Here is a 19,457-nt window from a genome sequence, read left to right on the forward strand (position 1 = left end):
ATTTAGCTCACGCAGGACTGTCGCAGGCAGCTCGATCCTATTTTGGTATTTGTGCAGAGTTACCACCCCCCTCTTCCTTCCCCTCTTTACTCTCTAGTGTCCAGATCCTTGACAAAGCCGAGCCACCATTCATGAATCAGCCATGCTCCGCTCTCTTCTCCCGGAGACCTAAATATAACCTGCATCCACGCGTCTCGTGACGCGCTCACGGACGGCGCACGGTCACAACAACCCTAACCCTAACCCTGACCCTAAACCCTGACCCTAAACCCTAAACCCAGCTCTCTGACTACTAATGCATGCGATCAGCTTTGCCTTCAAAGCAGCACCGGGAGGAGAAGAGGCGACTGAAGTGACCCATTCATGATTTTCCGCAGCCTTGTCGTTGCCATGGCATTCTGACTCTGGTGTTCCAGTGTGGCCAAAGGCTTTACCTAATCCTGACAAGGATTAATGGTACAGTGCTCCATAGTTATGCAGGAGAAAAATCTCCCGAGTGATTACTCTAAGGAAAGTAACTAATCATTTAAACTTTCAGTGAGTAATAAAGTTGGTAATGCATAAAGCAAAAGGGCTATTAAAATGCAGGCTATAAAGTCTGTAACAATGAAAATCCTATGGCAAAGTGAATAAGCAGGGATGTTAACATAAAGTAAAGAGAAAAGAGATAAAAAAGGAAGCTTAAACATAATTTTATTTCACAATTATAACATTTATTTAGAAATGTATGCATTTATTCTTAAATTGGGTCGGTTAAGTCCTCCATGCATGGGACACAAAGGACAAAAAAAGTAAGTGTGTCTAGTTTTCCCCCACACTTCTGCAGTGGCTTTTTAATAAATAATGACCCAGTGTAATATCTCATGGGTTGTTCTCCATCTTAGTTGTGTAAGACCCGGTGGTTCATAATGAATTTAGTACAAAATTAGTAGAATTCAATTCATGCTATTCAATTCAAAATACTTTATTAATCCCTAAAGGGAAATTGATTAAAATGTATCTTGAGAATCCAAAATGGAGTATGTTCTTTTCCATGATTATCAATATAAAACCCATCATATGAAACAGCAACCGTTTGAGATGAAACAAATTAACAAAAAAAAAAGTGTTTTTTAATACCTTGAAAAATCCTCCCGATTGCTTCATGCCAGTGCTCCATAAGATGATACTGGTATCTTTTTATATTTCTGTTAAATCCTGAGCTACATAAAAACCCACCACTTGGCAGATCATAGCTGAGAATTTAGAGGTTAGATAAATAAATGTATTCTGGCAAATAAGAAAAAGAGTTCTCTAAATAAGTCTCTCTTGTGACATTTATGATTTGGAGATCACAACACTTGAAACCCTGATGTTTTTTTCCGTCCTACCATAAAAGCAGAGGGCCTACCATATTGGCTTTTCCCACAATTTTTCCTCCATTTCTGGAGTTTGATGTTTGACCTCATGTGTGGCTGTGCGACCTGTGACCTCAATCAGGGATCTTCTCGCTGCCTGATGCCCCTGAGAGCATCCGCACAACATCAACAAGATGAGAGGCCAGAACGTTGACAATTTGAGATCGTCATGATGACAAACCCTTTAAAAATAGCATCATCATTTTATGACTGAGGGAAAATGAAGCATTAAAACATCGTCTAACTTCAATTTTGGATAACTGGGTTGAGCTGGGGTAGGGCGGGGTGCTGTCTCTTTAATCGTTTCTTTTTGTAAAGCACTTTGTTCTATATTCAGTCGCATGGAAAGCACTTCAAAAAGAGTACGCTTGACTGATTGATTTAGATTTAGGATCAAATTAACACATAAAGGTCGGGTTTATATGGAGTGTTGAGGCTGTACGAGTTTATAACGTACTGCGTGGGTATGTGTTCTGGCAAACAGGAAGATAAGCCACCTGGTTTCACATGAGAAACTGTAGCAGGACTGCTGTGCCTCATAAACACCCTCAAGGTTGATGTCATGACGTTTTTGTTTTGAGACTAAACTGCTGGTTTAGTCTGCTTCCCTCTCTTTTTTATAACAAAAATGCAATGACTATATAAAGGCTTGATGAGGGTGTTTACGTGCTTATATGTATGTGTCTGCTGATCTCTCATCCTGACAAAAATGAGGAAAGAATGAAGGTCAGCAAAAAAAAGATGGGAGATTATAGGGGATTTGGGTCAAAGGTAGGGGAGGGGGTTGGCCAGCACCGGAACAAACAATCACAAGGACTTTCTAAATAATGCAGCAAGGTCTTCTTTTTCTGTTTCTCTCCCCTCCCCCTCCTCCACAAGCCTCAGAAATATTGATGAGGTTGACCATGGTTCAGGGAGCACGTTTGGCCCATCGAGTGGCACCGAGAGTGCAGGACGAGTGCAGGGCCTCACACCGGGTCTGCACCAACATTATAGGTTTTTTTCCCTTTTGGATTTATAACGAACCCTCTTTCTGATCATTTATTTCTGGCATTTTTATCCGTTTAAATGACTGGAACTGATTTGGGCTCTTAGAGTATTTTCAGTCTTGGTTTGTCTCCCAGATCCTTGTAGAAAAAGGCAACTCGGTGTAGGATCATGTCTTTTCAGAGTCAAGAGAGGATAGCGCCGCTTCACATGAAATTATTAATGATGCTGGTTAATATCAGCCCTGTAAAGGAGCCGCATGGCCCAGCCGTACCCCCTGTACCACCTTTCTAAGCAGCAAGCTGAAGTAACGACCAGTTAGTTTGTGACACTCACGTTTAAATACACCAACCATTTCACCCATGAAAGAGCTTTTACTTAGCTCAGTCATGTACTGTACCCGCCGTTGTTCCAGGAGATCTGGGTTCTTAATCCCATCTCACACTATTTTTAGCCAGATGTACTTTGGTTCGGTTCTTATTTTTCTTTTTATCTACTGTTGAACTTTGGAAGATAAACTTTTATAATGTTGCTCAAATACTGTCCATTTAGCATTTTCTGTTGCCACAAAAAGCATCAAAACTAATGAATGTTGTGCTTAGCCTTTCACACTTTAAACTCTGCAAACTGTAGCTTTATTTCTGGGCTGTTGTAATGTGTTGCATAATCAAACTCGACAGCATGTGACAAACATTTTATTCTTTTTTTTTTTCTTTAATTGCTTAAAGAGGTTAACACCTAAATAATGGAATGTTATGAAGATTCAAGTTTTAAACTTTAAAGTGGGCAACTTCTAAAGTTGTTAGCTGTAAACACAAAGACCAAGATAGATCATTTATAACATCTTGATAATGTTAGGTTTTTTTTTTTTATATACTGACTTCTAAGGCTGCCTAAACGTTGTTAACGTCATTTACATTTTGAGCTGAGCTGCATCCTTCACCAAAGGCTTCAAGATACTGAGGTCCCGTAAGAGAGAAGACACCCCGACACAGAACCACAGATCCCCAGAGCGGTCCGCTGGGGCACTGAACGACTCGATCTGCACTCCCTCTGAGGCCAACAGCCCTAAACGGAGAAAAATCACAATGAGAATATTGGATGTGGAAGGATTAACGGTAAATACTGGGCATTAGAAGTCACGAGTCGGCATTATTCTTCCTCTACATTAAGTCTATGTAGCATGTGATTTTTTTTAAATCTGGTTTAATATGCACAATTACTCTAATTTTAAATGCCGAGTCGGCTGTGTACATCCTCTTACCAGCCACTGAGGACAGCAGCTGAGGACCGCCGGAGGCCTTGAGGAACAGCAGATTCCCAGTGAGAGAGACTGGTTGTCTGAACACGCTGTCACTCAGCTCCAGCAGGACAGGGACGCCACCTTGAACTGAGCCTCTGGCCTTGTAGCTGCAGCCGCCGGCCACCATCTCCACTTTGCACGCACCCTCAGCTCCCCCGTCAGATGCACAGTGGGCTTGAGTTATCTGGAGAAGAAGTTCACAGAAAAATGAGGATGTTACAATTTCGCAGGGAATTGTTGCAATGTGGTGTTTTTCTGGAATGATTCAACTTCATACGTCGATGCCGGTCTCCTTGGCGAGGCTGAGGACATTGATGAGGTTCGGGGAACATCCGGAGTCCTGGCTGAGCAGGCCGACCAGAACAGCTGATGTCATGTAACGAGCGCAGGACTTCATGCAGTCTCCTGGTGGAAAAAACATTATATTGTGTTAAGCGCCACAAGTAAAGGGAACATTTAAAAAGCTAAATCTTTGTGAAACCAATAGTTCATAAACTGCCTGGTCTGTTTTAAACATTGTGTTGTTTCACAAGGTCTCCACTAGAGGGAGAACAGAACTAAAAACCTCCCATCTGACACTGCTGTGATAGACTCCTCCTCTTTCAAGTCAAGACTCACACAAACAGGTCAGACCAGTAATTTTACCTTGAGTGGTGATCTGAACACGACCGAATGATTTCTGAGCAGCACTGCAAGACTGAAGCACGGCTCCAACGGCTTCTCCGAGCTTGATGAGCTGTTGAGACTCCTGGGAGAACGTGCTGGCCAAAACCTGGGCATTTACCTGCACGGGGGAAACACAGAAATAGTCACATGTGTTTGATTTACATCACCGCGACTATTCTGGTCAAATTTTAACCTGCTTATCATTTTAATAGAGGATAAATGGTTTTCAATTCAGCAGATCTTCATATTGGGGCATTTAGGCCTCTCTCAGAATCACAGTAATAGATTTGACTTCCTTAGTGAAGAACTTTGTGCATCTTTTTATACCCAAATTAATGTGTATTTGTTGGTTTCAGATGGTGGCAATTAAAGCTGGCTAAGCAAGCTCAAAAATTTACATTTGTACAAAAATGTAGGCTTATAATGATGAGAAATCATCAGAGCTGGGGAAACAACCATCCGGTGAAGAAATTTGCAGAGGTGCTACTAATACATCTAACGAAGAGATCATTTTTTAATAGGGTTTTACTCATCAATGCATTCCTGAAGAGAGAAGGTGACACTCGTATTCATGCAAATCATGTTTTGCATGCTATGAAATAAAAAAAATCTAAACACAAGTTATGATATATGGCAGAAATGAAAACTAACATGATTTGACTTTTAAGTACAAAATTAAGAAAGTGAAGGCTGCCCACTTTAGAAGAGAAAGAGTCTCTTATGAAGAGAGAAAGTTAATATAACACTACTGTTTGTAACATGAGAGCTGCATGGTTGAGCTTTGAAACTTTAAACTAAAAAAGGAATAAATGTACAGGAGGTGCGCTCAGAGTTCTCAAAGTATTGGATATATTTGTTTTTATGGATTAAACGTTTCCCTGTGATAAAAAGCGGAGATTCCTGTATCTAGTTTTACTGTACAAGCATTGTTATACCTGCAACAATTGTACGGTAGTTGCTATGATGCAACTCGGTTTAGTGTCATCACTGACGTACAGTTCAAGGAGTTTGCATATCCAACATAATCCATTACAAAAATCTCAGAGAATATAAATCATAAAAAGAAAGTCAGAAAAGGCACGCTTATTTTTACAGCTGTGCACTTGCAAAAATGAAGATGGTGATGTCACCAGCCCACCGGAAATTGAGTCCAATAGGATCTTAGCTCAAAAAGACATTCAAATGTCACACACACATCACATGCTCGATCTCGACAGTATAAATGTTGGGTTCGTCTTGATTTTATTTATGTCTTTATTAGAACACTTGTTGTTAAGCCTCTTGAACATTTGCGAGACTATTAAGTGGACTTACTGCTCCAACCAGGTTCTTGCCCTTCACCATGTCCACCATCTGCAGAGCGATGTCTTCCCCACAGCGAGCCTGAGCCTCCTTCGTACTCGCTCCCAGGTGAGGACAGCTGATGACATTGGGATGATCCACCAGGGAGCGGTTCTTAGGTGGTTCCTGGAGCCAGAAAACACAAAGTTGATTGTTCTTTAGTAATCTTAAAAGTATAAAATTGGAACTGAAATTTACCGGTAACAATACAGATTTATGCGAATCCGTGTGGTGGCTTTGATCTCACCTCAACAAAGACATCGAGTCCTGCTCCTCCACACTGTCCAGACTCCAAAGCTCTGACGAGAGCCGCCTCATCAATGATGCCCCCTCTGGCACAGTTCACAACCTTCACTCCTTTCTTGCACTTGCCGAATGATTCATCGTTGAGCAGACCTTAAACATGAGCAAATGTGACGGACAAATTCCAGAAAAATCCCCATTTAGTAGCACTGTTATTGGGCAAGGAGAGCGACGCTCACCAACAGTCGAGGGCATCAGGGGCGTGTGAACGCTGATGTAGTCACACTGAGGCCAAAGCTGCTCCAGAGACATCTGCTCCACCCCCCAACCTGCTGACACCTCAGTTGGAGTGATTGGATCATAACCGATTGTCTGACAACAAAAAAAAAGGAACATTCATTTTTTTACTTGCACCATAAAAGAGAAAAAACAAAAACAACAATTAACAGACAAAAGTAATATGTGCGGAAGAGGTTAAAAAACCCTGTACGGTCTTATAAAAAGCACCTCCCCAAGGAAATAAAAGAATTGACAAATAAATCAACAAAAACAATAATACTGGTATTCACAAAATAAATAAACAAGGAGCAGGGAACGCAAAAAACAAAAACATGATAGTATGTAGGGTAATAATCTACATCTAACATACTGTAAAATAAACGTTTAAGAGTTTTGATTTAACAGAATATTTTTAAGTCTTAATTTAAACATTTTGATAGAAGAGGATGATTCAACAATGAACTGATAGGAATTCCAGATTAAGGAGCCTCTATAAGCAAAAGAAAACTGGCTGTGTGTAGTCCGACAAAAAGGGGGATGAAGTTCATTACTGTGTCTTGTGTTGTAAGTATGGACCTGAGAGTTGGCTGTAAAGAATTCATGAAAAGATTTGGAAAGCAAGTGGGAAAGATGGATACATTTATAAATAAATATGCATGATTGAAGTATGTTTATGTCATATACTGACAATATGCAAAGTTTCCTAAACAGACAAAAATGTTCCTTTTTGATTCCTCTAAATATGACCCCGTGATTAACCGGTGAAAACTGCAAGCCCACCCTTCTCTCCATTACTTACCCGCATGCCAAAAGATTGCATTCTCGTGGCAACCTCCTTTCCTATTCTTCCGAGTCCAACTATCCCGAGTACTTTGCCGTACAACTCTGCACCCATGAACTGTAAAGTATGAAACGGAACAAAGACCCCTTAAAACAACATATGAACTGCAGTGCCCAAAGTGTCACATGTGATTACTGACAAGCGGATGAGCAGCGGAGCCAACCATGCAACAGAAACGGCTTCATGAGCCAAAGGCAACCAGGGGGCTTACATGGAAACCTCTTCATTACCTTTTTGCGATCCCAGTTCCCTTTTTTCATTGACATTGCAGCTTGAGGTACATTTCTAGGCAAAAAAAGAAAAGAAAAGATACACATGATAATGTGCTTAATGGGTGTGAACAGCACTGTTGACAGTAGTTAACCACTACTGGGTGACTCATCTTACCTCGACAGGCTCATGACCAGAGCACATGTCAGCTCAGCAGCACTGATCGTGTTTCCACTTGGTGTGCTGCACAAATCAGATCAGTACGTTATGCTGGATCTGGATCACAGTAAACCAAATCGCCACGTAAACTGGAGACTTACTTCATGACAATAATGCCCTTTTTGGTGGCAGCATCAACATCCACATTGTCCACACCGGTCCCCGCTCTCCCGATAATTTTGAGATTATCGGCAGCAGCAATGATATCAGCCGTTACCTTGGTTGCAGATCTGACCACGAGGCCATCGTAGTGCTAAAGACGTAAAAGAAAAAACACATTTATGGCAGTAGTTAATATGGAAATGCTGTTTAATAATGTATTCAACAGCTCAACTGCCCTCTGATGGATCAGGAAATGAAAGATGATAGTTTCTTTTTTTCCATGTGACAGATAGTAAGTAATGTGTGTAGATGGTTAGTAGGTTGAGACATTGTCTTAACACCAGCTCAGCATAAGGATCATTGCTTGAGACCATTACATTTTAGCGTGTTACTCCGTGGGCTCTGTGGACACAGTCAACACTGCTTTCTGTCCATTTCATCCGCATCAGTGACAGAGATCACTTTGATGGGCTGTTCATCATACCAATTCGAGTTCTTACTCAGGAATATCGAAGTGTGATCATCAGGTGACATGATTAATCCCCCAAACTTCAGGACAACTTTCTTATAAGAGGGTACAAAAATTTTTTTTGGACATCTGTTTTTCATAATATCCACGCGGTGCACAAGTAAGCCAGGTGCTTTGAAAAAGTCCTGCACCCTAGTATGATATTGTTGGATAGTGCAGGCACAATTTGCTTTGGGGATTGGAGGGGTGAGGGGTGGTTCACTTTTTAAGTCCCAACAATCCGAGTTTGCACAAAAACTGCAGTTCCTTGACAGACCTCTAGGATGTGACTCCAAAAGCAAGTAAGTCTCTATATGTTAGGTCTTATTTATGCCACAGCATAAGAGCAACACACAGACTGCTTCATGGCACTTCGACCTCAACGCAAAAGGTAACTGATGGCGTTGAGTTGATAACATTCCCTTCCCATCGAGTAGACGGTGAAGAAATAAGGTGGGCGTTTTGCTGTGGGATTCCCGGGCCTCATGGTGCTGCTCAGTACGTGGAAAAAGAAGCTTCAAAACCATTCCTCAGAAAACCTATGGGGGAAATCATGGATGTCTGTCTAGTAATTTTGTAACCTAGGGACTATTTCTCCAGGTATCGCTACTTCTGATTGGCTGATGAAGGGGCAGGCATGAACAGATGAAAATTACCCAGGAAGCAACACAGTTCAGTTCAGCAATGCCTGATATCTCACCATTCAAATTGAAGAGTGTATTACAATAATTGTAAATACATGTTATCATTGCTGACATAACAGATGCGTAAAAGGTTTTGAGAAGGCGGTGAGTATCAGGCGAGAAAGTTCTCAGATCTGCTCATCTTAAAACAAGCTGCTCTTGTTTCTCATCATAGTAAGACTCGTGATCAAATCCCAGAGAATAATCTTTGAACTGTGTCTGCAGAAAGAAGATAAAAAGAGAATGGGAAGATACTGTGACTGTGTGTGTATTGAAATATGCAAGCGCTCTGGTATGAAATGTAACAAGTAAAAGCACTGTGAAGTGGACGTAACCGGTGGAGAAGAAAGTAACGCGTGTGTGTGGTGTTTTTCTTAATACCTATCAATGTTTGCAGGATAAGAAAACTGTTCCTACAGAGTTTAGTTTAAGTTTATTTCAGCCATATATACCTTTAAAAGCAACAAGGAAGAGACAGTTTTTTACAATTTGACTGAAAAAGGCTCAGGCAGAAGCAGAGCTTATTAATGCCCACCTACTACACAACTTAAGCTACACAAACAAAAACACAAACATAATATATACTGTACATACACTTGCATACATACATGTACACACATAGATGCATATACATACCTATCTCTTTTCCCCTTTTTTCAATTACAGCCATAACTCCCAAATATAAATACACATATTGATTTTTTGAACATAACAAAGGAAGTACATTGCTTAAGTTTGAGATCAACACTATTCCACAGCTGGACCCTATTTAAAAGAAATACATATTCTTTTAACTTATTTTATCGCTTTTGGTAACAAAAATCTGCATCCATCTCTTAACTCATATTTACTCTCAGACGCTATGAAAAACCTCTGCACACTGTCTGGTTTATTTTTTGCTTTAAACATGATTTGCATTGTTTTATAATAAACCAAGTCTCTAAACGTCAGAATATGAGAATTTAAAAACAATGGATTAGTATGATCATAATATCCCGCTTTATTTATGATGCGTATAGCTCATTTTTGTAGTAAAACAATTTTATCAGTTATGGTTTTTAAACGTAGATCCCCATAATTCCAGACAGTAAGTTAAATAAGGAAGTATCAGTGAACAGTAAATCAAGTATAAACTTTTATGATTTAGCATGTCTTTGGTTTTGTACATGTTTGCTATTGAAGATTTCAGAATCAAAAAGTTAAGGGGGGGTTAGTGGTTCCCATGCCTCAGATTTTGACCAAGGGACTCAACTAAGGGTGAGATCAGCCCCTGAACACTGCTAATCATTCAATTTGTGCAATGCGCAGTTTAGTTGCAAAACGTGGGACAACTATTTTTATTGATGCACATCTGGGATGTAACAGCTAAGAATGTGGGTCAGTGATGGAAGTGAAGGATGAGTTGCGTCAGCCACCGACAGGGCGGAACTAAACTAATTTTTGCACACCTCAACCTGACAAAAACAGAATCAGGATAGCTAATTTGTAATGAACCTTAATCATCTTAAAACAAGTGCAGTGCATGTTTCAAATGAGTAATGCAAAAGCGTCAAAACTTTGCAAAAACAATCTGATGCTCCTTGGGGGGGAATACCCCTTGCATTTGAAACAGTTGTGCAACAGAATGAAGATTACCAATTCTTACCTTGATCTCTGCAATGAGTTCCTCCTTTTTCATATTCTGCTTTTCGGTGACTTGGATGCCGTTTTCCTCCAGAATCGTCCTGCAGCGAGGGTCAACACTTTCACTGATTAACACACTTTTGATGCTGATCGGGGCCATCGTGAGTTTCTCTCCGAGTGCTCTTAGTGGGAAACAGACTAGTGGATGTGGTGGTGAAAAAGAAAGAAAAAAAAAGATGGGTTCGGGCAGTTCCTTTCCCTTTTTATTGGGTGGTTTTGAATAGTTGTCTCCGATTAAAGAGGAATCCTTTCAACGTGGTCCCGCCTCTCTTGCATCTCCTGTTCTGACGTAGTCACGTGTTGCAAACTGAAGCATGAATTATGGTTCTGCGTTAATCGACGCAGCGCTTACGGCCTACGCCAACCGTACGGTGCGTGTCGCCGCGTACCTACGTCGTAGCCTCTGCGTCGATCTACGCGGAACCATAAATCAGCCTTGACTGGAAACCAGTTCAGGCAAAAATCCAAACAGAGTCTGGTATCTCCATTTTGATAATACTGGTGCAAGAGACGATCAGAGATGCAAAAGCTGATAAGTTTTACACACTGAACGCAGAAGTCCTGCATTTATGAATGAATGAATGAATGAATGAATGAATGAAGTTTATTCAGTCATTGCAACACAAAACAACACAAAAAAAAAAACATTGTACACAGCATTAACATTTCATACAAAACCAAACAAATTTGTTGAACAATAACTGAAAAGGCATAGGCTGAAGCAAAATGCTTATAAAAGCCTATCCTATAGTACCAACTTTCTATTTTTGGCTACCGACCTCCAGAAAACCAAAAAGAGAATAGAAAAGCAAAGAAACATTTACAGATGGTCAATTGCACTTATAAGCTTCAAAAATAGCTTTACAAACTATTTTCTTAAATACAACAAAAGAATGACATGTTTTTATCTTATAAACAAATAAGCAGTGCATCCGATTTAATTAAGTGACCTAATTTTACTGGATAAAATATAAAGGGAACAAAAAGTGCAATAATTATCTCTGAAATTGAGTGAAACTGAAATTTAAAAATGTGTTATAATTGCAGTCGTGTGCATAAATTAAATAGAAAAGTAAAACAAAGTGAAGCCTATTATTAGTAGTGAGATGGTTGTTTTATGACCAACATGTTAATATGTAGGCCTACTTTTATTCTAGGAGCTTTTATCGGTAGGCTGTTGTCTTGTTTTGATCGTATTTCTACTTTTATTGTAGTGTTTTATTTTTTGTGAAACACCTTATGACATTCCTTTGTCTGTGAAAGGTGCTATATAAATAAAATGTACTTGCTATATAAATAAATGTACTTACTATTATGCAATTAGGCTAAAGAGAGTTATGAAAACTATGTCAGAGATTAAAAACAGTTTTTGGCCTTAATCTGGCCCACACACAACCTGGGACAAAAGTGAACAGTTGTAACATCAAAGTCAGCTAAGAGTTTATCAAATAAATGATCATCTGGTCCACAGTTAAGTTTTTATTCTGGCCTGGATCTGGCCCACAGACATGACCTCATAAATGCACACTCTAAGATCAAAAGCAAATGGATTTAAATACAATATTGATGTTAAACAACTGAAATACCTCAGGCAATGTAAATCTGATCCTATCCATCGTGTTTCAGCGTAAGTTAAGTCAGGCGAGTCTTAATTTAACAGACTCTCTTCATCAGCTGACTCCTTAGGCAGCACGTGGCAGCCCAGTAACAATCACTGTGTCTGTGCTCAAATTTAATTTGTTATTGTGCAGCACGTTTCTGATTCTACATGTCACTGGCAACCAGCTGTGATCCCCGATGTCATCCACAAATGATTTTGAATTAAAGTTTTGTCGAAAGCCAAAATCAAAACCATCAATTTTGTAAACGTTGGCACATGGAAAGATGTTATGCAAACAGGAGCTTGCTTGGAAGACTTCAAACTGCTTAAAGTAATAAAAAACAGATACTATATACTTTCCAAAGAAAGAAAAAAAACGCACCAGTCTATTCTTTTCAGTTTTACAGTCAGATTTAACATTCTGGCAGCTAGTGGAGACATCTGTCTACAAATTGTCTCAGATGACCCTAATCTATTCAAGGATGGACCACAAGAATGCAAAAGTAAGCCAGAATGCACAATATGAGAACTATGAGACATGCCTGCAACTTAATGTTAATAATTTCACGTAAAAAACTGTAAAAATTAAGATTTACTTGTCAAATGGTTCCACACAACAGCTAAGCAATTGTGAAGATACGTTTTGGAGTAATTTGCTTCGCTGATTCAAACAAAAACATGACTTCACAATTAATGAATGCAAATAAAATACATAATCTTTGTACATTTGAAATAGTTACACGTCTGTGGAAATAAACTTCTTTTCTGGGAATTGGACCCCCCACTACCAACCTTAAGATTTAATTTTGTATGATATGTCTAGTCCAGCTGCAGTTTATGGAAAATGTAATCAATAATTCATGGTAGTGTATTTTTGCACAACCTTGTAGAGATACTGTAGATGTGCTTTTTTTTCTTTTTTCTTTTTTTTAGGTTATATATAGTGCCACCTTTTGGTGGGTTTGCACGGTTGCCTGGAGATAACCCAACAAAAAGCTGAACCTTTGGTCGATGTTAGATTGGATCGGCTGGAGGAGCGCAGGGGGCGGGTCCTCGGTTGTGATTGGTCGGTTGGGTCCGAGCGGCGTTTCTGATTGGTTGTTTGTGTCAGAGTGGGCGGGGTCAGACACCAGAGTCGATCCAGTCTAGCATCTTCGTGTCGCATAACCCAAGTCAGAAGTTTCATACTCCGATGATTATTTTGACATTTAAAGGTTTTTTTCGTAACTTTTAATAAGTTTATCGAATTCAAATGGCGTCGGTGGTTCAGTACGGTCGTCGGAGAGGATTCAGTAAAAGTGGTGAGAGCTGAATTAAACGATAGCTCAATTTTTACTCATTACGAATGACATTTTTTTCCCAATTTAATTTGTTAGATTCAAAATAAGGTAATTGTTCTTGTATATTTAAAGATAACTCATGTATAGTTTATTATAGTTATATATATATATATATATATATATATATATATATATATATATATATATATATATATATATATATATATATATATATATATAAATATTTTCCTATTAAGGACTTATATTACATTATTAGTCAAACACATTTTATTTTAAATATCAAATGCATATCCTGCCTTAATGCCAAAATCATTCCAGTATTAAAATGAATATCAATTAATTGCAATTGATTAAATGCTGCTCGGTTGAAACCATGTGTTCAGCATGTGGATCATGTTTGTTTTCTGTTTGATTATATTTTACATTTTTAATCTGTACTAGTCTCAACCTAGATGACAAAAGCTTACATTCAAAGATGTTCCCTTAAAGATATTTATGGTCAGTGTACAAGAAGTGACCTTATAATATCCTATTTTTTTGTTTCTTAAGCTTCATCAGAGGAAGCCAGTAAGATAATGCAGCTTCCAAATCTTCAACAAGTCACTTTTTTAAGGACGGCTGAATGGCTCCGGATTCATGATGAAATGGACGGCGTGAATAAAGACACGCAGCGTACGAGAGAGGCAGCCAGACAGAGGGAAGCCCTGCATCTGCAGTCACAGGAGATGGTGAAACTGTGGCCCAATACCATCGCTGTAAGTCCCAGCGCAGATCTGTCCTCAGATGTGATTTAATGAAGTCGGACGCTGCTGCCAGGTTTCACACTGACTACTGAATGTCTGTTTACAACTGTTCCAGGGCCAGAGACAAAGAAAGCTGGAGGCTAAAAAAATCCGAGAGCAGATTGAGGAGGAGAAAAGGAAACAGATTGATAGAGAAGAGGCCGAATACAGGGAACAAAAGCGAAAAGAGGCAGTTGAAAAAGCCAAAAATCCGCTGTACCATCAAAGCGACCGGGTCAAAGGTCTAAATGTTGGTATTTTTTGATTTGTTACTCTAGATGTCAAGCTACGTTACGTGAGATTTTGGGATAACAAATGATTGCTGCTACTTCCACAGCGTGCACTCCAGCTGACAGAGGTGCTGAAGGAGAGGGAGGCTCAGATTGAACTGAAGCAAAGAAGAAAAAGTGCCACTAAAGATGTGGAAAAGGAGTTTGTGGAGATGGCAAAGACCAGAGAGGATGAAACTTTGAAACAGGAGCAACAGAAGGCCCTTAGGAGGAGGCTTGAGAAGCAGACTGTTGCAGAAGACCTGAAAAAACAGTATGGTTTAACGATCACCTCCTGTAATTGTGTGATTCGTTGTCTATTTTAAGTTAAAGCAGCATGTAAATGACACAGTCCAGTACAATTCGTTTTTTTACAAGTTTTTAAAGGACAATATGTGATTCCCTTTCCGAAGGATGAAGGAAAATGAGGTGGCCAGAGAAAAACAGAAGCTGGAAACCCAAAGGGACCGAGAGGAAATCGAGCGTCTTTTAAAGGTCTATCAGGTGGAGCAAAGAGTGGAGTCAGAACAGCAAGAAAACCAGAAGAGAAACCTCATGGAAGCTCACCTGGTAGGATTGTCAAGCATTTGCACCATCATTTTGTCTTTTAATCACATATCTAGTTTACCAATGTACTTTGTGCTTTTACAGGAGCATGTCACCAACAGAGACCTTACAAGAGCTATTGATACACAAAAACAGGAGGCCGAGGAGCAGCAAAGGAAACTTTATCTCTCTGCCAAACAAAAAATTACCAAATTACGGAAAGAAAAAGAAGAAGATTCATTTAGGTAAGAAGTTGCAAAACAATATCACGAATCCGATCTGGATCAACTCAATATTTGGCTATATGACTCGCCTTTAAGACGTACAAGTTTGTCTGTTTTTTCCCCCAGAGAGGCTCAACTGCGCAGAGAAAGGATCCTGGACAAGCTGACAGCCAAAGAGCAGGAAGAAAAAGCCAGTGAGGAGCAGAGGATTGCTAAAGCTGTAGCTGAGCGGGATGCAAGACAAGCCCAGCTGCAGCTAGAAGAGGAGGAGAGGAAGGCTGCTATGTTGGAGTCCATAGCTGCACACAGAGAACTCATGGTAACGCGTGTTTGCCTGTTGTTTCATCAGTAGCCTATAACAAACACATTATAACTGTAACACAAAATGTCTCATCAGAAACAACAGAAGGAGCAGAAGGACAAAGCAGCGGAGCAGGACATGCGAGATGCTCTGCAGGCAAAGAAGGAGGCTGACAGAATATTTTCTAAGAAACAACAACTGAAGGCAAAGGAAGCCAGAGACTACGAAAGGAACCTGAAAGACTTTAATGCTGCACAAATGGTAACATTCAGTATCTCCAACATGTCATTTAGGGCTGGGGATCGATTTAAATGTCAAGAATCGATTCTATTCCAATTCTTAAGATTCAGAATCGATTATCAAGATCTGATTCGATCCGATTTGTTTCGATTCCGATATTGATTTGGGTTAGTGTTATTAAAACAGTTTTTTGAGTATTAGTCACATGCATTTATACACACACACACACACACACACACACACACACACACACACACACACACACACACACACACACACACACACACACACACACACACACACACACACACACACACACACACACACACACACACACACACACACACACACACACACACACACACACACACACACACACACACACACACACACACACACACACACACACACACACACACACACACACACACACGATCATATACATACACACACACACCCCCCAAAAAAAAAAAAAACAAACAAAAAAAAAAAAAACACACTGGGTTTGTATGTGTATATTTATGTATGTGTACGCATATGTGGTTTCTACCGTCATGGTATCAATCAATAATATGTGTGCAGACAAGGAAGAAAAAAAAAACAAAAAAAAAACAAACAGTTTTTTGAGCTGTTGCATGAATTATATGACTGTAGTTATGCAAAATATTACTACTTAATACTAGTATTATATTGAGATTAAACAGCAAGTATTGCAGCTAATGATGCTGTAAGGACCAATCAGCTCCCAGAATGCTGATAGAACTGCTTTCAGAAACATCATGTGGGTCAGAATTATCAAACAGATCCAGGGCAGCAAACAAAGACGGATGAAATCGGTTTTATTTTTTCCCACATTCCATTTTTATTTGTTCCATTTTCGGTCTATTTTGGTTTTTAATTTGTGAGAATTTGGTTTTTAGCATTTTTTGCAAATGTAACCCCAAGACAGTAGCCTATATAAAGTAATGAAATATAGACAATGTATGCAATTATAACTGAACACTTTAATGTTTTCATACCTTTAAACATATTTAAAGGCATAAACATGGCAGTAGTTATTCTTGTGTCCAACAAAACATTCCTTTTTTGGGGATAAACAAAAAAATAACCAAAAGTTGTAATGTAATGATGAAAAAAAAAATACATAAATAAATAAAAGAAAATTACCCCCCCCCCCCCCCCCCCCCCAAAAAAAAGAAAAAGAAATCGATCTTTAGACATATGAATCGATTTTTAGGAAATAATATGAGAATCGATTTATAATTGGGAAATCAATTTTTCAACACAGGCTTAATGTCTGTTAAAATGGTGTGGAGTACTGGAAGAAAACTAGTTTGATCTTCTGTTTTCAGGTAGAAAAAAGAGTGGCACATCAGCGACTGATGGATGAGGAGCTCGAGTTGGAGGCGAAGAACGCAGAACTCATTTTTGAAGAGGAGAACGAGTTTCAGCAGTATTCAAGGAACATCATCAATGCTGCGGCAGAGGCTAAGAGAGATGTTTTTCCTCTTTACAAAGCTGCCAGAGAAGGGTTCGGAGGTGGGCACGGCCCTGTTTTTAGCGGCGTCAGGCCCAGTTATCTTGCTCAGGACTATACTGGTGCTCAGATGCCCAAATACGTTTCCAGCACCACCGAAAATATTAAAAAGCTCCACAAGGTTGGAAATTTTCAGGAGGCAAAAAGGAGACTTGGATTCACGTGGTGATGATTCACCATCAGGTAAGTCCTGGAAGAAACCGTATGCTGCATTCTTAAACAGCAGTTATCAGTAAGTTTAAGAAGCATCAGCAATCAAAATATCAAATAGATATCTGTTAAACTTTTAGTCTTCCTGAAGTCATTTCTCATTTCAACTCCTGTTCAGTTTTGTGTAACATTTATTGATGCATTAGTTTAAATACAATCACAGAGGTCATTTTTTCCTCTAAGTCTTCAAGGTTTATGTTATGAGATCAGGCTAATGAGTGTGAAGGCAGTGCAGATGTTCACTTTAGGCCAGATGTGACAGTACATACTGTAGCAGGGTGGATGCTACGGGGGCCCGACCGAAGGATGGAGAGGACACGGCGTTTATTGCAGACCCTTTTTATTCTCACCCAAATCACCCAGAACACATATCACCAGCAGCTTCCCAGTCCCAGTCTGACCACCAGTCTCAGCAGCAGCTTCTCCTCTTATGAGGCTGGCAGAGTGGAGAGGCTGACGAGCCACACCTGTGTCCCGTCAGCCTGAGTGGCTGCAGCTCCTCCACTCTGCCACACATACATTAGTGAAAAACTGTGAATCAACAACAGCAGATTAGAAAGCCATTAAAATCAGCGATTAGAGTTTAGCCTGTTTATTAAATTGATGGGATGTTCATTAATGGAGGCGCCCATGTAAGAATATACACCAATTGTTTTCAATCTCCACAAAGTCAGTTGGAAAAAACCTTTGGAGTATTGAAAGACGAAACGGATAAATGGTCTAATTGGAAACTCAGTTTCATTAAATGAGACCTTTTTTTTCTCCAAAAGTTCCTGATGTTATGATTTGTGTGCTAAATGTTTTGGTGAAACTCCCAATAAGCTACAATATAAACAGCCCTTTATAAAGCATGCCTCTAAAGCTCTGTTCATAGCAGCCGGTTTTAAGGAGCAGAGTTGTCATTTAAACTCCACTCGCTCTTCTTAAGGGTGTGACTTTATCAAAACTGGTATATCTTTGGACTATTCATTTTCAAGGTGCAACAAATGCAGAATGTGAAGCTGAGAGGAAATTAATTTGTTGAACCTGGATAATTTTAGTCTGATCTGCAATTCCCTGCAAATCTCAACAGCTCCACGAATTACATGTTTTCAAATTTAGTAGCCCCCCAAAAAAGATATTTTATGTTGGAATTTTTGAGTTGGCACTAGCTTTAAAACACCCAAATATGTACACTCACTCACATGCTCCAAATTTTTTTTTCTGACCACATCCCCTTTATTATAGTAATCACTTGAAATAACCCCATTGGGCATTACTATGAAACTCAAAAGACTTAACTTGAAACTACATGTATATTTTTTAAAACATGCACGCGTTTTGTTTCACTTACAAGTGGTTGGATTACTTATTGTTTAAAGAACTGGACTGATTGCATTATGTGAAACGGGTCTGTGACAATGTGACTGTCTCAAGTCAGCCCCGGGAAGTTGTACCTGCTTGCTTAAGACTTTTCCTCCTATCCATCCATCTTCTTCCACTTATCTGGGGGCAGGTTAAAGGCAGGAGCCTAAGCAGAGATGCCCGGACTCCTCTCTCCTCTGCCACTTCGCCCAACTCATCTGGTGGTATCCCAAGATGTTTCCGGGCCAGACGAGACATATTCCCTCCAGCATGGAGGGGTCTTTCCTGGGGTTTCCTCCTCGTGGGACAAACCTTCACCACCTTCACTAGATGCTGGAGCTACCTCATCTGGCTGCTCTCCATGTGGAGGAGCAGGGTCTCTACTTTGAGCTCCTCCCGGATGACTGAGCCTCTCACTCTTTCACACCAAACGGGGAAAAAAGTACCTTCAAAGCAGCCAGAAGATTTTAAATATGATTGAATGTTTGTTGATGAATATATAGCTTTTTTTTTGTCACACGATTAAATGTCTGCCCATACAGTGAAGCTGACTTGCGAGTACCCATTTCCTTTTCCTATATTATCCCCGTTTATCTTAATTATGATTGCAATCAATGTTTTAACTGAGCATTCACACTGTA

At 39.7% G+C, this 19,457-nt stretch overlaps 2 protein-coding genes across 2 annotated transcripts; one reads left to right on the forward strand and one right to left on the reverse strand.

Annotated features, from left to right (window-relative positions):
* Nucleotides 1-3,017: 3,017 nt before the first annotated feature.
* On the reverse strand, nucleotides 3,018-10,728 carry phgdh (phosphoglycerate dehydrogenase). Its single transcript, XM_061724474.1, has 12 exons — nucleotides 10,425-10,728; nucleotides 7,588-7,739; nucleotides 7,445-7,510; nucleotides 7,288-7,342; nucleotides 7,016-7,114; nucleotides 6,177-6,309; nucleotides 5,942-6,090; nucleotides 5,668-5,820; nucleotides 4,333-4,471; nucleotides 3,965-4,092; nucleotides 3,649-3,871; nucleotides 3,018-3,452 (listed from the first exon to the last, which is right to left on the reverse strand). Exons 1-12 carry the CDS (start codon nucleotides 10,560-10,562, stop codon nucleotides 3,298-3,300), a joined length of 1,590 nt encoding a protein of 529 aa, XP_061580458.1. The 5' UTR covers nucleotides 10,563-10,728; the 3' UTR covers nucleotides 3,018-3,297.
* A 2,586-nt stretch (nucleotides 10,729-13,314) lies between these two features.
* Nucleotides 13,315-17,431, forward strand: cfap210 (cilia and flagella associated protein 210). Its single transcript, XM_061724475.1, has 9 exons — nucleotides 13,315-13,363; nucleotides 13,922-14,118; nucleotides 14,222-14,395; nucleotides 14,483-14,688; nucleotides 14,828-14,984; nucleotides 15,066-15,205; nucleotides 15,311-15,503; nucleotides 15,582-15,746; nucleotides 17,078-17,431. The coding sequence occupies exons 1-9, from the start codon at nucleotides 13,315-13,317 to the stop codon at nucleotides 17,429-17,431; spliced, it is 1,635 nt and encodes a 544-aa protein (XP_061580459.1).
* Nucleotides 17,432-19,457: the final 2,026 nt, after the last annotated feature.

This window comes from Cololabis saira, chromosome 6 (assembly GCF_033807715.1).
Source record: "Cololabis saira isolate AMF1-May2022 chromosome 6, fColSai1.1, whole genome shotgun sequence".
NCBI lineage: Eukaryota > Metazoa > Chordata > Actinopteri > Beloniformes > Belonidae > Cololabis > Cololabis saira.